The 17,752-nt window shown below is 30.2% G+C and overlaps 2 protein-coding genes across 16 annotated transcripts in view; one reads left to right on the top strand and one right to left on the bottom strand.

Moving 5' to 3' along the window:
• Window positions 1–11,437, top strand: part of LOC143249163 (E3 ubiquitin-protein ligase znrf2-like) — a 32,244-nt gene extending 20,807 nt beyond the window's left edge. The window contains exons 5-7 of one of the 4 annotated variants that reach the window (XR_013027617.1): window positions 338–414; window positions 4,610–4,674; window positions 10,048–11,437. Coding sequence is in view for 3 of the 4 variants with exons in the window: in XM_076498624.1 (XP_076354739.1) it covers window positions 338–395 (58 nt within the window). In the remaining variant the exon portion in view is untranslated. Of the gene's footprint in view, window positions 1–337 lie in introns of all 4 variants that reach the window. The other 3 variants (XM_076498624.1, XM_076498606.1, XM_076498616.1) reach the window with 3 other exon arrangements.
• A 1,055-nt stretch (window positions 11,438–12,492) lies between these two features.
• LOC143249135 (docking protein 5-like) overlaps window positions 12,493–17,752 on the bottom strand; it is a 31,194-nt gene continuing 25,934 nt past the window's right edge. For all 12 annotated transcript variants that reach the window (XM_076498498.1, XM_076498509.1, XM_076498582.1 and 9 more), the window contains 3 exons: window positions 17,082–17,271; window positions 14,498–14,645; window positions 12,493–13,992 (listed from right to left, as the gene is read on the bottom strand). In XM_076498498.1, coding sequence (XP_076354613.1) covers window positions 13,744–13,992; window positions 14,498–14,645; window positions 17,082–17,271 — 587 coding nt within the window. In that variant the 3' untranslated portion in view covers window positions 12,493–13,743. The remainder of the gene's footprint in view (window positions 13,993–14,497; window positions 14,646–17,081; window positions 17,272–17,752) is intronic.

The raw sequence follows: 17,752 nt of genomic DNA, 5'->3' as shown, positions 1-17,752 counted from the left end.
AAGTTTCACTTAGCTGGAATAAAAATATCTCTTTGGAGTAAAATGTGAATGCTTAAAGAAGAAAATTAAAACATATTTTTAATAAGAAAAGATGATAATTTTCAGCTAAAGATTAGTTGTATTAATTATTTATATTAATACTTTCATAATCCAAACTACTGTTCAATATTGCATTGAAGAATTATTCAAAAATAGCCATTAGTACATAAGTCGAGCAAACATTAAATTGAAATAATACATTAAAAGAATATGAAGACAACAAAAGAAACTAAATGTTTTGTTAATGGTTTTTTGCTACAAAAATACTAATTAGTAATGTGAAGCTTTGTATTTGCAGATGTATTGATGAGTGGTTCCAAGTCAACAGGTCTTGTCCTGAGCACCCTAATGACTGATGTTTGTGGATATTAGGAGGTATTTCAAAAATAGTTTAAGTTTGACATCTTCAGAGTTGGACTTCCAGTTTGTACAAGAAATAGACTGGTTGAAACAAGTAAACGTTTTTTCTACCACACAAAGAAAAAAAAATAAGTATTGTTTTTGGGTGCTGTGCCTTTGTAATATAATAGTAAATAATTCTTCTTGCTGTAATTTGTTGTTGTTTTTTTCTGTTTTAATTGCAAAGTTACATATGTATATAGTCATAGATTGATGTCTGGTTAAGATGCCAGATTTTCATTTTATAGACTGGAAGTGTTGTCTGAAATGTGTATTGTTTTCTGAGTACCTCAGTAAGGAAAACAGTGTTCATTATACAGCTTATGCTGCTACAAGTTTTATTGTGTGTAGAACTCTACTGTTAACAGTTTTGTGTATTAAACTCTTAATTGAGCATTAGAATTGTTGTCATTAGATTATAATAAATGAAATTGATTTGGATAATGTTAATACAATACAATTTGTGGAGGTTTCCTCTATTATTATTATTACATGTAGTAGAATTCTTCATTGTGCTTTCTTGTGAAATATCTTTTTAAACTTCAGTGTGTAGTAAAGTGTATGAAAGGATGTTAATAAGCATTCTTTTATGAATCAGTTAAATATTACTAATGATGTTTATTATTAGTATTATGATTGTATTTGGTGAGATAACGTCTGTCGTTATTTCCACACCATGCTGTGGCCAGAATTTCCACATGATTTTTTGTGTAACATAATTTTTGTTTATATTTAAGCCTAATTTTTGAATTAAGTAATCATTTATATTACCTACTGAACTTGAAATATCAATTTTCATGATCAATGCAGTTTACAAATTGAAGTAATATTAAGTACAGTTTTCAAATAATAACTCCTCCATTGGGTAGTTTCATATGAAAAAATCATACAGTAGTAAATGTAATGGAAGCCATTGAGATCAAATTTTTTTACACTATATTTTATTTATTTTCATAAACTTAAACCATAATCATCTGGTATTGTAGTGAAATATCTTGTACATGGTAAATTATGGGATGTTTAGTTATTAACTCACCTTTGTAAAGTTGTACATTTTATATTATGCTAATGATACATTTATAAGCTTGTATACAAATGAAAATTGACATTTAAAATATTCAGAACAATATTGGCTTTCTGAGCTGACTGAAACAAATATGTGGACACATCTAAATTTTCTTATAAATATACTAGCCCACATTAAGAAATAAAAAATAAAATCTTGTTCAGCCAATAACTGCAACTTCAAGCAATGTCATTTCTCTTCAGATGTTTGAAAGTTGTACAAGTAAAAAGTAAACCAGCATCTCTTATGCCTTTTAACTTCAGAAGAGATTTTGAGGGCTTAAAGTTTTCAAGTTTTTTTTGTTCACATTTTTTGTGTAGTCCATCCAGAAAACGTTTTTTGGTTTTGTGGATTTTTTTATTTTTTTTTGAATCAGCTATTTTTCTTTATTACATCACAATACTCGCATAGTTATGTATACAAAGGAGTGCATACTAAATATACTTTGGAATACATCTTCAGCATAATACAGTTCCCTAAACTCACCTGAGAATTCCCAAAATTTTCTTTTGGTATTCTGTTAATTATTTTTTTAAATTATTATATCAACACTTATCTCTGCATATTCTTGTTGGTGCAGCATATGGACATTGGAACTTCTGTTTTGAGTCTTGGATTACTATTACTCTTCAAGGATGTTATTACCAGGCTACTGACTTATGTTTAGAATTAGAGCACTACCCCAATAAAATTATTTTAATAAAATGACTGCTTCATCTTATATTTTAGTGGCTGTATATTTCATCAGTAACAATTTTTCCATTATTGTGGCATTCTTTGTTAGGTGCTATTGGAGTAAGAGTAAGAATACATGTATTAGGGTCTATACTAGTGTGAAATTTTGACAGATTTGTCATTCAGTTCATCATATATTGTGTATTTTTGATATTGATTATGCAGTTCATCACATGTAATCCTGATGTGCAGTTCTAAATTAAACAATGCACAATTTAGAGAGGGCAGTTTCTGTCTTGTTAATAATAAATAAAATATTGCTTGACTTAGAAGAACATATTTTCACAGGAATTCTGTGGTATAACATCTTTGATTGAGATAGAGACTTCCAGTTTAAATGCTGCTTGAAAGGTTTTGGTTTTTAAGAGGGTGGCTGTAAAATGTAAGATGGCTACATTTTATTTCTGATCAGTAGTGCAAGGAATATCATTACTTGTGATTTTCTTATTTGAAGGAGTAAAACAAAAAAGTAGCACGGAATTACGTGTGTAACAGAGTTCACTTCTACACAATAAACGTGACACAGAAACTGTATTTACTAAAAGTATGAATTTGATAACCAGGAATTTTGATTAAAAAGCTACTTGGGCAGGTTAGTCTCTATTAGCGTTATTCATCTTTGTAATGTAAATTGGTTTTACTATAAATATAAGTATGCTTTTGAACTATTAAGAATCCTAATAGCAAAAGATTATAGTATATATTCCCATTAACAATGAGTAATAACACGCTAACAAGAAATAAAGAAGAAAGAGAAAGTAGGATCATATTGTCAATTTTGTTGATGATTATATTGTTGTTGATCCATGCAGTCTTGAACATTGCTTTATCAATAGCAAGTATAGAATGTAGGCAGTAGCCACCCAATCTGTGTGTTTTTTATCAGATTATAGGATGTCTAGTGTCTTGGCCACAGATTTCATGATGACATAGTACCATGTCAAGAATGCCAGCTCCATGACATTCAACTTGTCAGTTTACAAAAGTTTAATCAAATACCCCAATATAAAATAAATTAAACTGTAAGAAACAAGGTGAAATCATGTTTTAAAGAAAATTAATTAGTAAATTGCAAAATATGCAAGGATAGAAAATGCATTATTGGGAAACATCATAACTGTTTACAGTGATTAATTTAGAGAATACTAATTCTATATTCAACTGTATAGAACATAGTGTCACGTATAAGGGGGGGCATTATAATGTGATAGTCAATCCCACTATTCATTGGTAAAAGAGTAGCCCAAGAGTTGGCAGTGGGTGGTGATGACTAACTGCTTTCCCTCTAGTCTTACACTGCTAAATTAGGGATGCCTAGCGCAGATAGCATAGCCCTCGTGTAGCTTTATGCAAAATTCAAAAACAAGCAAACTAAAATAGCTATAAAGTAAAAGAATACTGTAATTATCCATGTGTCACATTTTTATCATAAATTCAGCACAAACATTTATGATGGAGTCTTCCCCTTTCTCATTATGAATCTGCAAGATCATCACCACTGCCTGATACAAACAGCATCATCAAGTTTGACTGAGGTAAATAAACTAACTTCTCAGGCTGCTGCTGATCACTAAGTCTTGTTTCAAAGTGCTTGAGACATTTTGAATGTTGATGTCAAAACCTTCTTACAGTAGGTGTCATTAGATTCGACCTTATTGATATTCATAATTGATACTTGATCCAACAAATGGTAAGCACGATGTTGATGTTGTGGAAGCTGATACTTAAGGCTGTTGTCTTTCTCCAGAATGTTTCTGTCGATCTTCAGTCATTTGTTTTATGGTTTTATTATCTTGTGAATGGCCTTCCCTGTTCTCTACTACATTGTTAGCCCAATATGCTCGAAAGGCTTTGACAGAATTTCAGCCATTATCAGTGGTGATCTTGAGAATCGTGTTCCTATTTCGAAACTTGAAGTGTATGTCATTTAAGGTAATGGCCAAAACATCAAAGGTGATTGAATCCATTAAACGCCTACTTGCCAATGCAGCTGATCGTTTCTCTAAACTCATGGGATCCAGTGAGCAGTCATAGCTGTGTCTCCTTGCTGTTCAGCAGTCTTTAATTGTTGTAATATACTTCATTCATTGCATTGACCCTATTTTTGTTCATAGATTCATCATCATTGTTGATTTTTGAGCAAATAATTTTCTTTGTAATAAGACTATAAAGACTGGAGTCCATGAACAAGGTGTTGGAATGCTAGTAACTCAATGATACTGAATGGTTGAAGGCTCTGAGCGATTAAGTTTGTCTTAAGCTTGTTGACTCTCTTTTATGTTGGAGTCCTGATTACTACATGGGACATAATCTTTGGCTGCTTGCTTGATGAGGAAGAATCTGTTTTCTAAGTCTTTCTTTTCTAACCAGGAACAGTCAACTCAGTGTACTTCTGGAGGTGATGTTGAAGAATGCATGAAAATTACAGACAGATAGTAAGAAAATCTTTTTTTTCTGTCTCTCTATTTTATCAAGTATAATATATTAAAACTAAGTTTATTTTGCTTTACTTGTACCCTTTTCACATTAAGCACGTTAAACTAGTATTAATGAAACTATGTTCCCCACCTACAAAACAGGGTGTATCCCTATGAAGTACATCCTGATGATACCCGTGTGTATGTGTGTGAGAGAGTATCTGAGTGTGTGTGTGTGTATATATATATATATATATGAATTATGTGTTTACATATTTGAAAAAATGTCACTTATAATCAGATAAAAATTAGGTGTTTTCACTTGTTGCAGAGTAACAATGTGAAATTTCTAAAGTTTGAAACATGGGTAGTGCTCTGAATTCTAACAAAGAAAAGTGAATAATAAAAATAATTTGGCAGCAGAAGGCCATCCCAGAGCAAAATGCTTTTAATTTAAAAACATCTATTCTGCAATAGCCATTTTTTCATGGTGTAAGTTTTCCCATTTTTGTATTTTTGATTTCATTGTACTGCAGTGATTGTTTTAGCTCATTATTAGTTGGAAGAGTAGGCATGTTCTGATTGATATAAACAAAAACTATCATCATGGCAACCAGTGTGACTTTTTCCAGTTTTTTTTCAGATGTATTGCCTGTAGTGATAGTCTTATAAAAGAAATGTAGTGGAGTAACAGTAGCTAATTTCTTCTTGATTTTACTTGAGTAAATATTTTTAGAGCACTTAAGTAATAGTAAGTCCCAAAAAAGCTGCTTATGTAGTGTAATAAAGTACTAGTACTTTGTCGCTTTCAAATTCCAGGATTGGTTACTTTTTGGGTACTTACAAGAGAAAAAGGATTTTTTTCCTCTCGTTACACATACCTTTTAACACTGTTATTTTCCCTCTATAATTTTTTGTGAAGAATTTTGTGCCTGCTGTTCTATCTTGTTCAGTTGGCTAATTTTCTCACCTATTTATGTTTGACAAACCTCAACCTTTAATATTGGGCTTTAGGACTACTTAAGTTTTTTCTTTAATGGGGCTTTATCTTGAAATTCTAATCACTTTTCCGTTTTTTACAGCTTAGTTTTGACTTTTATCTTCTCTAATACCATTAGACCTTTCTGGATTACAATTGTATCGGGATATTTCTGTGTTTTGGGTTATTGCCTTCTTATCCATGCAAGGATACCCAAAATAAGTATTCATTATGTTTAGGTTATGGTCTGGTGTTATGGTTATACTGTTGGTTTTGTAGTCATTCAAGAATCATTGAGATTTTATACCTTGTACCTTTGTGTTCCTGTTTTTCTCCCCAAGACATAATTGACACAGTAAATGGTCAATGTTTACAACTGCTGCCCCTTTTCCTGTTAGAGCTTTCTGTTGCTACATCAAGCAGTTTGTGAAGACTGTAATAACTTATGGATTCCATATGACCATAACAGGAGGTATCAAGTGTCACCATCTTTTTTTTTTTTCTTGGATAGGATGAAGGTTCTTTTTATTAAAACTTGCTCATCTCTGAATGATATGTTTATCTTTTGTAACTCAAAACAGTGATGATATACAACTATGCTTCTTATTGCTGCAACTAAAAAGCCTTTGAAACAATGTTGTGCCTTTTTTTATTTGCATGGTACAAAACAATGTATTTTGGATCAAACATTTGAATGATAAACTATAAAAATAATAATACTCAAGTCAAATGTTGAAAATAATCAGTCAATGAATAGTATGTTTGTAATTTTTAGTTCACTTGAACTTTTTTTTTTAATTTATATTCACTTGAAAGCAGTGGTCAGAAGTTGTATAATTAATTTTAGTTGTGTTAGGATTATATTTCACTACTGGTACAGACGTTCTGATTTAGATATTAAGGGATCTAGAGCCAAACGCAATTTTAAGACCCCTCAGGGCCTCACTTACTAATATAAACCATTACTAATATTATTTCCATCATTATTTCTAAGATATATTGTTTATCTTTGTATTTCAATATAAAATATAAATAGTAACATTTTTCAACACTTATATTTCAAAAGAGATGATGTGACATCAAGTTGTTTTAAAGTTTAGGGTGATAAATAAGGCCCTAAATAAATGCATGAGTATTGTGGTTGGACTTTGGGCTTCTGTAATTCAGACACTACTGGCTTATCTTGTATACTTAGTGAGGGTGGTAAACATATTTTAGAACAAAACTTCTCTGATATTTCTTAAGACATCATGTATTTTTCTTTTTTTTAGATACTTTTTCAAACTATTATTGACACTTTCTGCTCAGGAACAAGAAAAAGTAAAAAAGTTTGTTACATAGTGTAATCCATGTAAATTAAATGCCTGGATTAGGGCGACAATCTGAATGACCTTGAAGGACTAAAAAAGTAAAGAGGATGATGTTTTAAAAGCTTTGCATTCATGACAAACACTAAAGCTTATTTTAAGAACTACCATGTTCTTGTAAACAAACCTACAAATTAAAAATCTAGAAAACTGTTTGAAGCAAAAGTGAAAGAACATAAATCAACTTTGATATCTTCTGGTAAGTTAGGATAAAATCAAGGCATCTCAAACCCTCAAAAAACAGCCACTCAGGCACAGAAGCCAGGAGTTTATGGCTACTATTGGTCAGTACTTATATTTCATTCAACAAATCATGGTACTTATTTTTCAATCAACCTAAACACTGTATAAACTAATTAGAGACTGTAACACGTTGGCTTTTTAAATGTCTTCCCTTCCATTTGTCTTCCTTTGTAGATTTTCTTTGTTAAACAAAGTAACGTAAAACATTATACATGATACCACTAACCTAAAACGTAACAAAACTAAATGTCATCTGCAGTGGATAGAACCGTATAATCTGATGTTAACTCTTGAGTAGTTTATCATTTGTTTAAATGGTTATTTAAGTATAACATCATAGCATTCTCAGTTTAAGAAATGGACATTTCTTTTACAAACTATTGGGCTATTTAGTCATTATAAGACAGACTAGAAAGGAGATTTATTAAATATATCTTAATATATGTTGATACAAATGTTATGAGATTGAAGCAAAACAAAGTTCTTAAAGTTGTGTTAGAAGAATGAGAATTTTCCAAAAATGTAAATATGTTGAAAACGATTTTCTACTTTCATTTCAAATTTTGTTTAAAACAATCTGGTATTGTGGTAAGTGCATGACAAATCATTAACCATGCCTGTATGCCATAAATTGCTCACTTAACACATAAACACCTCCCTGTAGTGAAGTGTGATCTGAAATGATATGCAGCATCATTTTGATATTAATTGTATGTACTGAATGACCTCTTTTTTTCTCCATATGTCCTTCCTGACCTTGTTTTACTTTCCAGTATGGAAATTTTGGATTTTTGTTAATCTGTAAATGTAGTAAAATATTGAACTTTTTTTGTTTACTTTAATTAAGATTAACTGAGAAATTTCATTACTTTTGAATGGGCAAATTTCATTCTTCCTTCTTATGTCTAAGTTTGCATATGTAAAAACTATAGAGGGGTGATTAAGTGGTTTTGCTAATAAGTTAATTATGTTAAATTAACCAATTAATATAGTATTCTTCAAATTATGGTACACGTTAGAACGTTAGAATGAAAACAAAAGTTGGAGGTGAGTATTGCCAGCCAATTGCGTTCTTTCTAGTAAGCAGATCAAAATCAGTTAAACAGCTGATAATGTTACCATCAGCAAGTTCACTGGTGGTATGAATTGAACTTGGGATTCTCCAGTCATGTGTCCCCTCTCCTGAAATCATCAAAATGCTGAACAAATTTTAACCTTAAACTGTATAAGGGTAAAACTTGACACAACACTGATTACCCATCATGTAATTTTCTGTTTAACATCAAAGAAACATAACAGAAATGTTTTAATTACATACATAGTTGGAATAATAATAAAATTAATATTCAGAAGATCTAATTTTGATTAGTTGATTATTTTTGAAACAGTAGATTACTGTAGTAGATTCCATCTGATTGTTGGAATAAGTAAAAACGTTATTTTGGTACTAATTTTAATTAATTGATTATCTTCTTGGCATTGTTCAGTTTAACTATAATTTCATTTACTTAGTTTATGGACACTAAACAAGGTAATTGCTGCTCATAGGTAATTGGTTAATCATTTAAATTGACTTTCTTTTCATCCACAAGTAGGTGTCTTTTTCTATTATCAAAAATCTAGTTTTTTAAATTGCATGAGGAATTTACTGTAGTTGAATTTAGTCTCTTGTGTATAACATGCAAATGCTGTTAAAATTTTATGGAATTGAACCTTACAATTTCTTAAACAGTTTAATGTTGTGTGTTGAGATAGTATTAAACTTTAATATTGATATTGTAGAATAGTATATAATCTATCTATAAAGGTTTTGTTGTATGAATTTTCTTTTGTGAAAGTATGTGGTGATTAGGTTGAGGTTTTATGCCATAATTCCTTAGTAAAAATCCAGGAATGTGGTAAAACTATTAGTATATGATAAAGTTAAACATATTATCAGTTCTCTTATTAAGTGTTATTTCATCATCAAAATAGTTCCAGTGCCACAGGAGATAAGCTGTTGTTGTTCATTTATTTTGGTACTGTTGATTAAAGGTGGATGGTAATTAAAATGTGGGTGAAGTATGTGAATTTTATTTTGAAAAAATTTATTGTTTTTCTGATGTAGTTCTTGTGTGTGTGTGATTGGTAACAGCTCTATTGTCAAACTTGTTGATTAGTAATGATTTTTTTTATTGGAACCAGATGTTGTTTGGTACAAGCATTAGGTCAACACTTTTAATGAGATTTTTAAATGTAGGCAGGATTTTCTTTGAATTATTATACGAAGATAAGTAAAACTACTGTGAAAGAACTGTTAAAATTAAAAGTACAGGGTGGCCCATAAGTCCCTACCCATCCATATGTTATTGTGTTATATTCAATAATACTAATGATGAGTTGAAGGCAGCTGTTACTGCAGCATTTGGAACAATAACTCCTGCTATGTTGAGGAAAATGTCTCACAGAACATGGCATCGCATAATATTATGCAGCGAGAAGGAGGGACAGCACACAGATACACTGGACACGTAAGATATATGGATTGGTAGGGACTTACAGGCCACCCTGTAGATATCTTCAAGTTTTAAATGTTTTCTTTACTATCTAAGAAAGTTCCAAAAACAGAATTGCAATTTAGTAATGATAAGCTTACATTTAAATACAACATAACTTGATGATTAGAAAGAATCAAAATGGGAATAAAAGATTTTAAATGTTTTGAAACTACTGTATGGCAATTTTATTTGCTCATATATTGCTTATACCTATGTTTTACTAGATTTTGTAAATTGATTCTATAGTGTGTTTTTTTTTTTTAAGTTTTAGCTATCATGTCGTGTGAGGAAGGCTTTGGTGATATGTTCTCTACAGGGGTTTACTTACACAAATTATGCTCTTCCAGTAAGTTAGTTTAAAAATAGTAGAGGTAAGAAGTCAATTGATGGATGGGTTTTTGATTTGAGGTAAATCCAGTTTGTGGTTAAGTCTTAACAAATTAGTTCTGCATGAATAACAGAAATGCATTGTTTTCATTTGTTTTGTCATTCTAATCTGGACTTAAAAGATGAATTTTTGAAATATGAACTTTTTCAGGGCATTACTTTATCCACCAAATAAAGAACATGAGTTCTAAATCTACCAGTATGAAAGAACTAGTCAGGATTGAGAATTAACATAGCTAGTTTAACAATAGAAATATATGTAATATTTCAGCACATTTCTCTTAGGATTTGAACAGTAAAATGTCATATGTCAGATCTCTGTTATTTTTAAATCCTGCAGAATAAATTAAGAGTACAAAATTCCATATACAAGGAATATAATGTTGTAAAGCACATGATCTCAGGAAATGTCTGGTGGATTATTATCAGGTAACATGCATCGTAACATAAAATTAACTTTATGCTACAGAGATTTCAAAGTAGTGTGATGTCATGTGACAAATAAGCCCTTGTGAAGATGACAAAATTATTATTGAAGTGTATCTGTTTATAACATGTGGGATTTATGTATTTTAAAACTTTATTTACTTTTCATACATTTTAAAAAGTGAGACTTTACAATGTTTAGAATTAAGGATTTAAAATATTTTCTTCTTTATACACAAAGTGGACATGATGTTTAAGTCAAACTTGAATTTTTATTATTGGTAGACTTGTAATTTGTCACTATGAGAAAAAAAATACCATTTTATTAATATCTTATACACTGAGACTATTCTGAGTAACTGTTACGTACTGTATAATCTTCTTACATCATGTCTTTATCCTAGAAGCATCCACAATTTAACAAAAAGTTGTAAGTTTCAAAAGGGAGGCAATGCCTGCACAGATGAATCTGAACCAAGTGTATTATTTATCTTAGTTGTCCTCTGTCAAATATTCTCCAAAAGTTGTATTTTGTTTTCTTTAAACAAGTTGGATTATGCAGTTAGTGTTTATTATTTTACTGTGATACACGTTGTTTGTACATGGTTGTAATTTTTCTTATTGGTGTTTATGTGGGGTTTCCAATATTAATTTTGAGTAGTTATTTGTTAAAGAAAACTTGTGTAATTATTTAAGTAAATGGGTTTTTAGCCTTTTTTTCCTTGTTTTTTTGTTGTGTTTATTACAGATTGATTGAAAGCAAGTTTCTTTAGTACTAAACAATGTGAACAAAACTGTTGTCAAATCATCATTCAATAAAAATGTTAGTTGTTTTTCATAAATTTCTGAATGGTTATCTTTACAAAAGTGTTAATCAAAATTATAGCTGAATTACTTGTATAACACCTCAAAATTCATAAGTAATGTTTGGTTTATAATGACTATACATGTCAAGTAGTTGCGTACCAAATCCAATCTACAAAAGTATATTGAATGGTTGTGGTACAACAGTGAGCTCCTCTCCATGCAATCTAAATTTAGCCATTTAATGTTAGTGATCACACAAAACAAAGTTGGTTGTAATGAAATTTGAAATTTTAGTAAAATGTTTTTCTACTACTCCTGCTTTCAATTTCAGAGTAATGCAGCTTGTGCTCCATTAACTGATTTATGTTCATCAAAATATAGTATAAAGATCTTCCAATTTTAACAACTTATTTCATGGTAAAATAAAAAAGCAAATTTGCAATTTTAACGAGTCCTTTGTGCAAAGTAAAAGCATTGGAAAGCATCAAATATTTTGTCTTGACTGCCATTAAGATGTAAATAAGTAATACAACTCAATGTTCCCATTACCTTGAGCAAGAAAATATCTAGCAATCTATTAAAAATCATAAAGGTTTTGAAAGAGAAGTCTGATGCACTCCAAGGTGAAAACATTTTCTGTTCTGTATTTAAAACTATTTTTTGTAAGTGTGTTTAAATTACCTTTAAAACTACAATAATTTCCATGATCTAATGATTCCAGAGCTGAAAGATTGTTCTAGTATTTTACCTTGAACTTAAAGTGTTTGCTGTTAGCAAAAATTCCAGTTAGTTGCCAAATTTCATATTTCATCTCAAACCTAGCACAAAGCCCAGTGAGGGACCAAATATATAGTGTTAGAAGTACTTTAATATCTTCAACATTTGAAAGATTTAGATAAAGGGAGTTAATATGGAAAACCTAATTGAGATACAAAAACTAGTCCCTCCCCCAGCTGCTAATTGTATTTTATTATTTATAAAAGAAATTTAATTTACACTAATTAAGTCAACTTTTGACTGAGTTAATTAAAACCACGCTACCTGTCCTTAAAATTGTAATTCAATATTTAAACATATTCAAGGTACAAAATTTAAAATGTATACCTTTTAATCACTTTCAGTTTTGGTACATTCATTAAATTTATAGTAATTTACTTTCTTAAATATACTTCTTTATTGACAACTAGTAAGTCATTATCACAACCTTTTACAAAATATGCAAAATTATTTTCTCATGCAGCCTCCTTTAGGCACTTTCTAAGAGATGAGGTTAAAGAAAATATTTATTGAAGTCATTCTAAAATCATAATTGTAGAGCATTAATGTATTTAATACTTCAGTTTTATCATTTGTTCAAACAAGCTATATTACATACACAGATAATTGTGATATTTTGGAAATGTTTGGTGGAAAATATGTATAATCCAAACCCTCTTCAATTGTACACTTTCCTGAAAACGGTAACTTTAAAAAATGTTAATTCAACACAATTACCCAGATATTTCATTTTTAGTTTTAGAAATTATCAGAAGTTAGAAGTGACAGAATATTTATTATGACTTGAAACTTAATGGTTCATTATATGCAATAAACACATGAAGACAATTAACCATTTCCAACTCGAACACTTGAGCTGACTAATCAACATTGTTTAATATTTTTATACCTAACTCTAGCATAATACATATTGAGGGATTCATAGGTAGTCTCTGTGCAATCTATTTCAGAAGCATCTGATAAAAGTTAAATGCTTTGCTACTAAATTACATTTACCTTCATTGAAACATTTTGCAAGACAAAGTGATTAAAAGAAATCAAATATATATATATATTTTTATACTCACAGTTTTAGACTCCAAATTCTCTATATATGCAACAAATTGCTGAACATTCCTGTGAAACAACAAACTGTTGTCTAAAATTTATTATTTAATACCAAAATATAGGTATTAACATTTCAAAACAGTTTTTCATTTTTCTTTGTTGCACAAATAAACTTTTCCTTCCAAACAGTACTATTAAATATATATCCTTACGTTATTGGAGACATTTGGGTCTTCTATACAAAGGTTGATATATATAATGTATATTTATTAGTTCTTTCTTTCATTTCACAACACAATTTAACAAGTGATTTTAAAATTTAAGAATAAAGGTTCAGAAATATGAAATGTCCTGGAACAAAGAGCTAAACCATTTCGGTCAGAATATACTTACACCATGTAGTTATCGAATTTGTTTTTTTATATACAGAAATGCATGCAGTTTGGAACGTAAACCATAAGTGTACCAACACCTGAGTTCATGGTTAAGTGTTTGGTTCCATTATCCAGATACAGTTTTACTGGTCTTGTCTGTGCATGTTACAAGATAACAAATGTGAGCGAAGGCTACACTTGGAGGTATTTGCAAGGGAAGACCTCAAAGCCAGATCTTGTGGATTTCTGTGGTTGCTTTTGGGTGGTTCTGCAACTTCCTCATTTACTGGGGACTCTGTCTCACAACTTTCAGTGAGGGAAGATAAACCCTCACAAGAATTCACTGTATCAACTGTTGTGTGATAAGTTGACATTTTTTTGTACACCAACTCCTATCAAATACAATAAAGATATGGCAGTAAACAATATTGCAACTTTGAAGTTAAACCCTAAACATCTCTGTATTTTATATACTATGAATCTGCTTTATTATATCAACATACACCCTGTCAACGTTTTTATAAAAATATAAAAAAAATTACCACTTCCTTACTGGGGTGAGATGTTTATACTTCCGACTCAACCTATATATAGAGACAGGCAAACAATTCAGAAATGGAAAGGTATAGATTCAGGAATCCTCACCCTATCCCCTAACAATATTACTGAGGTCACGTACTTTGCAAATTTCATTCATATGCATCATACTCCCAATCATCAACCAATCTTTGGGGCAACAGACTTTGATCAATTGCCCATATGTTCTGGAAACCCCTACAGATGTTAAAAACATTCAGACTTCTGAACAAAAATAAAGAAATAGTCTTAATGTACCTAATAATTTTGTTGTATTCTTAACTAAGTAAAAAATGTATGGAGAATAAGTAAAAGATATACCTTGTCGGAAGCTTGAGATTTTTCCGTTTGTTTTTTCACTTTATAATGAGCTCTGGCTATAGCTAAAGTTGCCTGATGAACTTTACAATATATCCTTTCTCCTTCTACTGTGTAAAAAACAAACATCCCTTCTCCTGTAAAACAGTGCCTGTAAAAGATTACAGTGCTATTAGTCATAAAAATCTAACCGAATTCAGCATTCTTTGACAAATTTATCATCAGTATCAGAAGACTTCATATAAGAGCCATTAAAATGCACGAAGTTTGCTTTGTTGTTAATGGCATATAAAACACATCGCAAACTCATTATCATGAGGAGTTTTCTAAGATAAGTTGACCTACATGTCACCTAAAGTCATACTCTAATGTCCTCTTATTGCATGCTGATTAGAAGTGAGCAATCAGTGGTATTTGCTAATTGATTAATTGTTTAGTATACACACAAAGGAAAGAAAAAAGTGTGATCTGCCTTCATAAAACTTTTCAACTGCATTTTTCTAACATTGGTATTACTAATTTTCCTATTTTTATTCACATTACACTGCACAACAAAGTTTTTGCTTCTTGAACACTGTCGGGTGTTCCTTATATATTTTTGGCTGCTGATCACAAAAATCACATCCAAATTTGCCCATCACATACCATTTCATCGAAATCTTCAGTTTTGCTACAATGGAAAAATGATATCAGGGCAACTGGAATTCGTCAATGCTTGCTGACTACTGTTGGGCACTGCAACGTGATGCACCGGACATTGAATACAAACAAAAATCAGGAGCAAAACACTTTTAATTATATTGAACTTAATAGCATATTAGAAACATAAACACAATTAAATATGTTATTGCCGGTAAAGAGTTAACTGTCTATATTTCAGAGTTCCTACGTGATGAAGCAAAATTAAAACTATATTTGTGCATACCCACCTGTCACAATCAGCAAACACTTTTCAGGAAGCAAAACTTTTCAGAAAAATTGTTGTGCAGTGTTATTTTGTTGTTGTTTTTAATTATCTTTCATTTCACATCATAAACTACTTCTGAAAGTTGCCACTTTTTTTTTTTTTTTTAAACAAATAACCTGGACATTTCTTACTTATGTTGACTGAATACCACCACATAGTAGTCATTATATTTGTTTTTAGGTTAAAACACACAGCAGTTCCACACTGATCTTCTTTAAAATCAAATAATGAAAAGAGAAACATTTCATGATTATAATTAGAAATAATGAAGTAAGTAGCTGGTTAGCCAATTTATTTATTGTACTAATATGATAAACATAAGAATGATATTCAAAAAAGATTTTTTAAGTCTTAAGAATATTTAGCAGTTGCCTATACAACTTACTACACAGTAAACTTACCTGATATGATTATGGGCAAAAAAATGTTTACAAGCATTTTAACTCAATAAATCCACAGTATACCAATATATACCATTTTAATGGTGGTGAAAACTGTCTGCCAGCAGTTAAAGATTATATAGCTTTGTGCTTAACACCAAGGAAGCATAATTGCAATGTTTCAGTTTTCTGGGTAGTTTGGAACCCTGATTTTGAGTAGTTGGTTACTTTAAAGACACTAATTGATATAATATTTGCTCAAAGGCAATTAAGTAGTTCTTCCTGCTTTAATGCTCAGTAATCCAGACAGATATGAGCCCGAGATAAATTTAAAGATTCATATTTTTTTTTTTACATTTTAAGCTATAAAGATAATAATACGTGTTAAACTGTTTCTATCATTTCTCAGCTATTTCCAAAATTTTTTTCAATCTAAATCTTATCATAGAAATTGAGACAAGAAAAAGAAATGTTGCCATTAGCTCTTGCCAATTTTCTTACATAAAGCCAGCCATCCATTCCTAGACTTCCATATCTTTGACCACTTTCTACAACTTACCTGCATTTCTTCATCCCTAATAATTTAATTATGCTTATAATAGGTTCAAAGTAACTAATGACAAAATATAACTTTCATGTATTCATAGGGTATTTGATCACTCCAGCACTTACGGTAGTCCACGTGACAGAATAAGTAGACAAATTTCATGGGCTTTTTATTCAGATAAATAATGTACAGAATATTAACCTTTAAAATTAAGAACTTGTTTCTGTATCATTCTCTACTGGTGGAGTTCACATACTGCCTCATAAATAGTAATTTTATGTTTTGCTTGTAACAACATCTAGTTTAAAGAACTGACAAAAGGTGGAGAAATTTATCTTTTTCCATGTAAACTACATAGAAGATTTTCTGCAGTAATTATTGGAATTAATTGCAACATTGATGGTATTTCAATTTATATTTTATTTTATGTTGGTCCCAATCAGTAATTTAGCTTATTAACAAAATAACTTATGATTCCTTTAGTAATGTAATTAACTTTTTTTTCTAAACATTACAAACTACCACACTCCAAAACTTATCCAGCTGTGAACAGATTTGAAAAAGACTGCATTGAGGCATAACTAAATTTTATGGAGGTAACTCCTGAAATTATTACCAATAGGACAATAGCTTACTATAATTCAAAGTTAACCTAATCACGAATATATTTAGTGAACAATATAATCAACCTACCTTCCAGCTTCAAAGGTAAATTTTGTAAAATCACTTCCGTATCGCCTGAGAGCAGTTAGAGGCCAGGTTACTAATTTTATACGAGGATTGGTTGTATCCCACAAGTAAATATTTTCATGAGTTACTTGCAACAAACACTCTCCAAACACATCAAGTTTAGGAGTTGGCATCAGGTACACATGAAATTGTTCTATACAAAATAGATGGGTTTGTTGGACATTTTATAAAAACTTGTACAGATTCTGTGTATCTTAAGTTCCAAATGATTCTAAACTCATTAGCTAATGAAGCTAGAAAACATAAGTATAATTAAAACTGGAATGAAAACCTATTCTGCACAAGCACAAATTTCAAAACTTTTCTGTAAACTACTACACTATAAAGAAATACAAACAGCTTTAAAAATGTATTTGTTGTGGCATTTAAAATCTTGTATAATAATAAAATGGTGCAATATGAAAAAGAGAGAACAATTAGGTATTCAACTTTAAGAATATCTGAACATTATTATCAAAACCAAATATTTTTCAAAGTTAATAACACATGAAAATAAGTTTTATATACAAAATTTAATATTATTTGAAACTTAAATTATGACTTTAAAAATAAGGATTAAAATTTGCTAATATGATCAGGTATACAAATTTACAAACGTAAATTAACATGTAAAG

The sequence above is a fragment of the Tachypleus tridentatus genome, chromosome 1 (genome assembly GCF_004210375.1).
Source record: "Tachypleus tridentatus isolate NWPU-2018 chromosome 1, ASM421037v1, whole genome shotgun sequence".
In the NCBI taxonomy this organism is placed as follows: Eukaryota; Metazoa; Arthropoda; class Merostomata; order Xiphosura; family Limulidae; genus Tachypleus; species Tachypleus tridentatus.
This window is presented reverse-complemented; position numbering and strand designations above follow the sequence as displayed.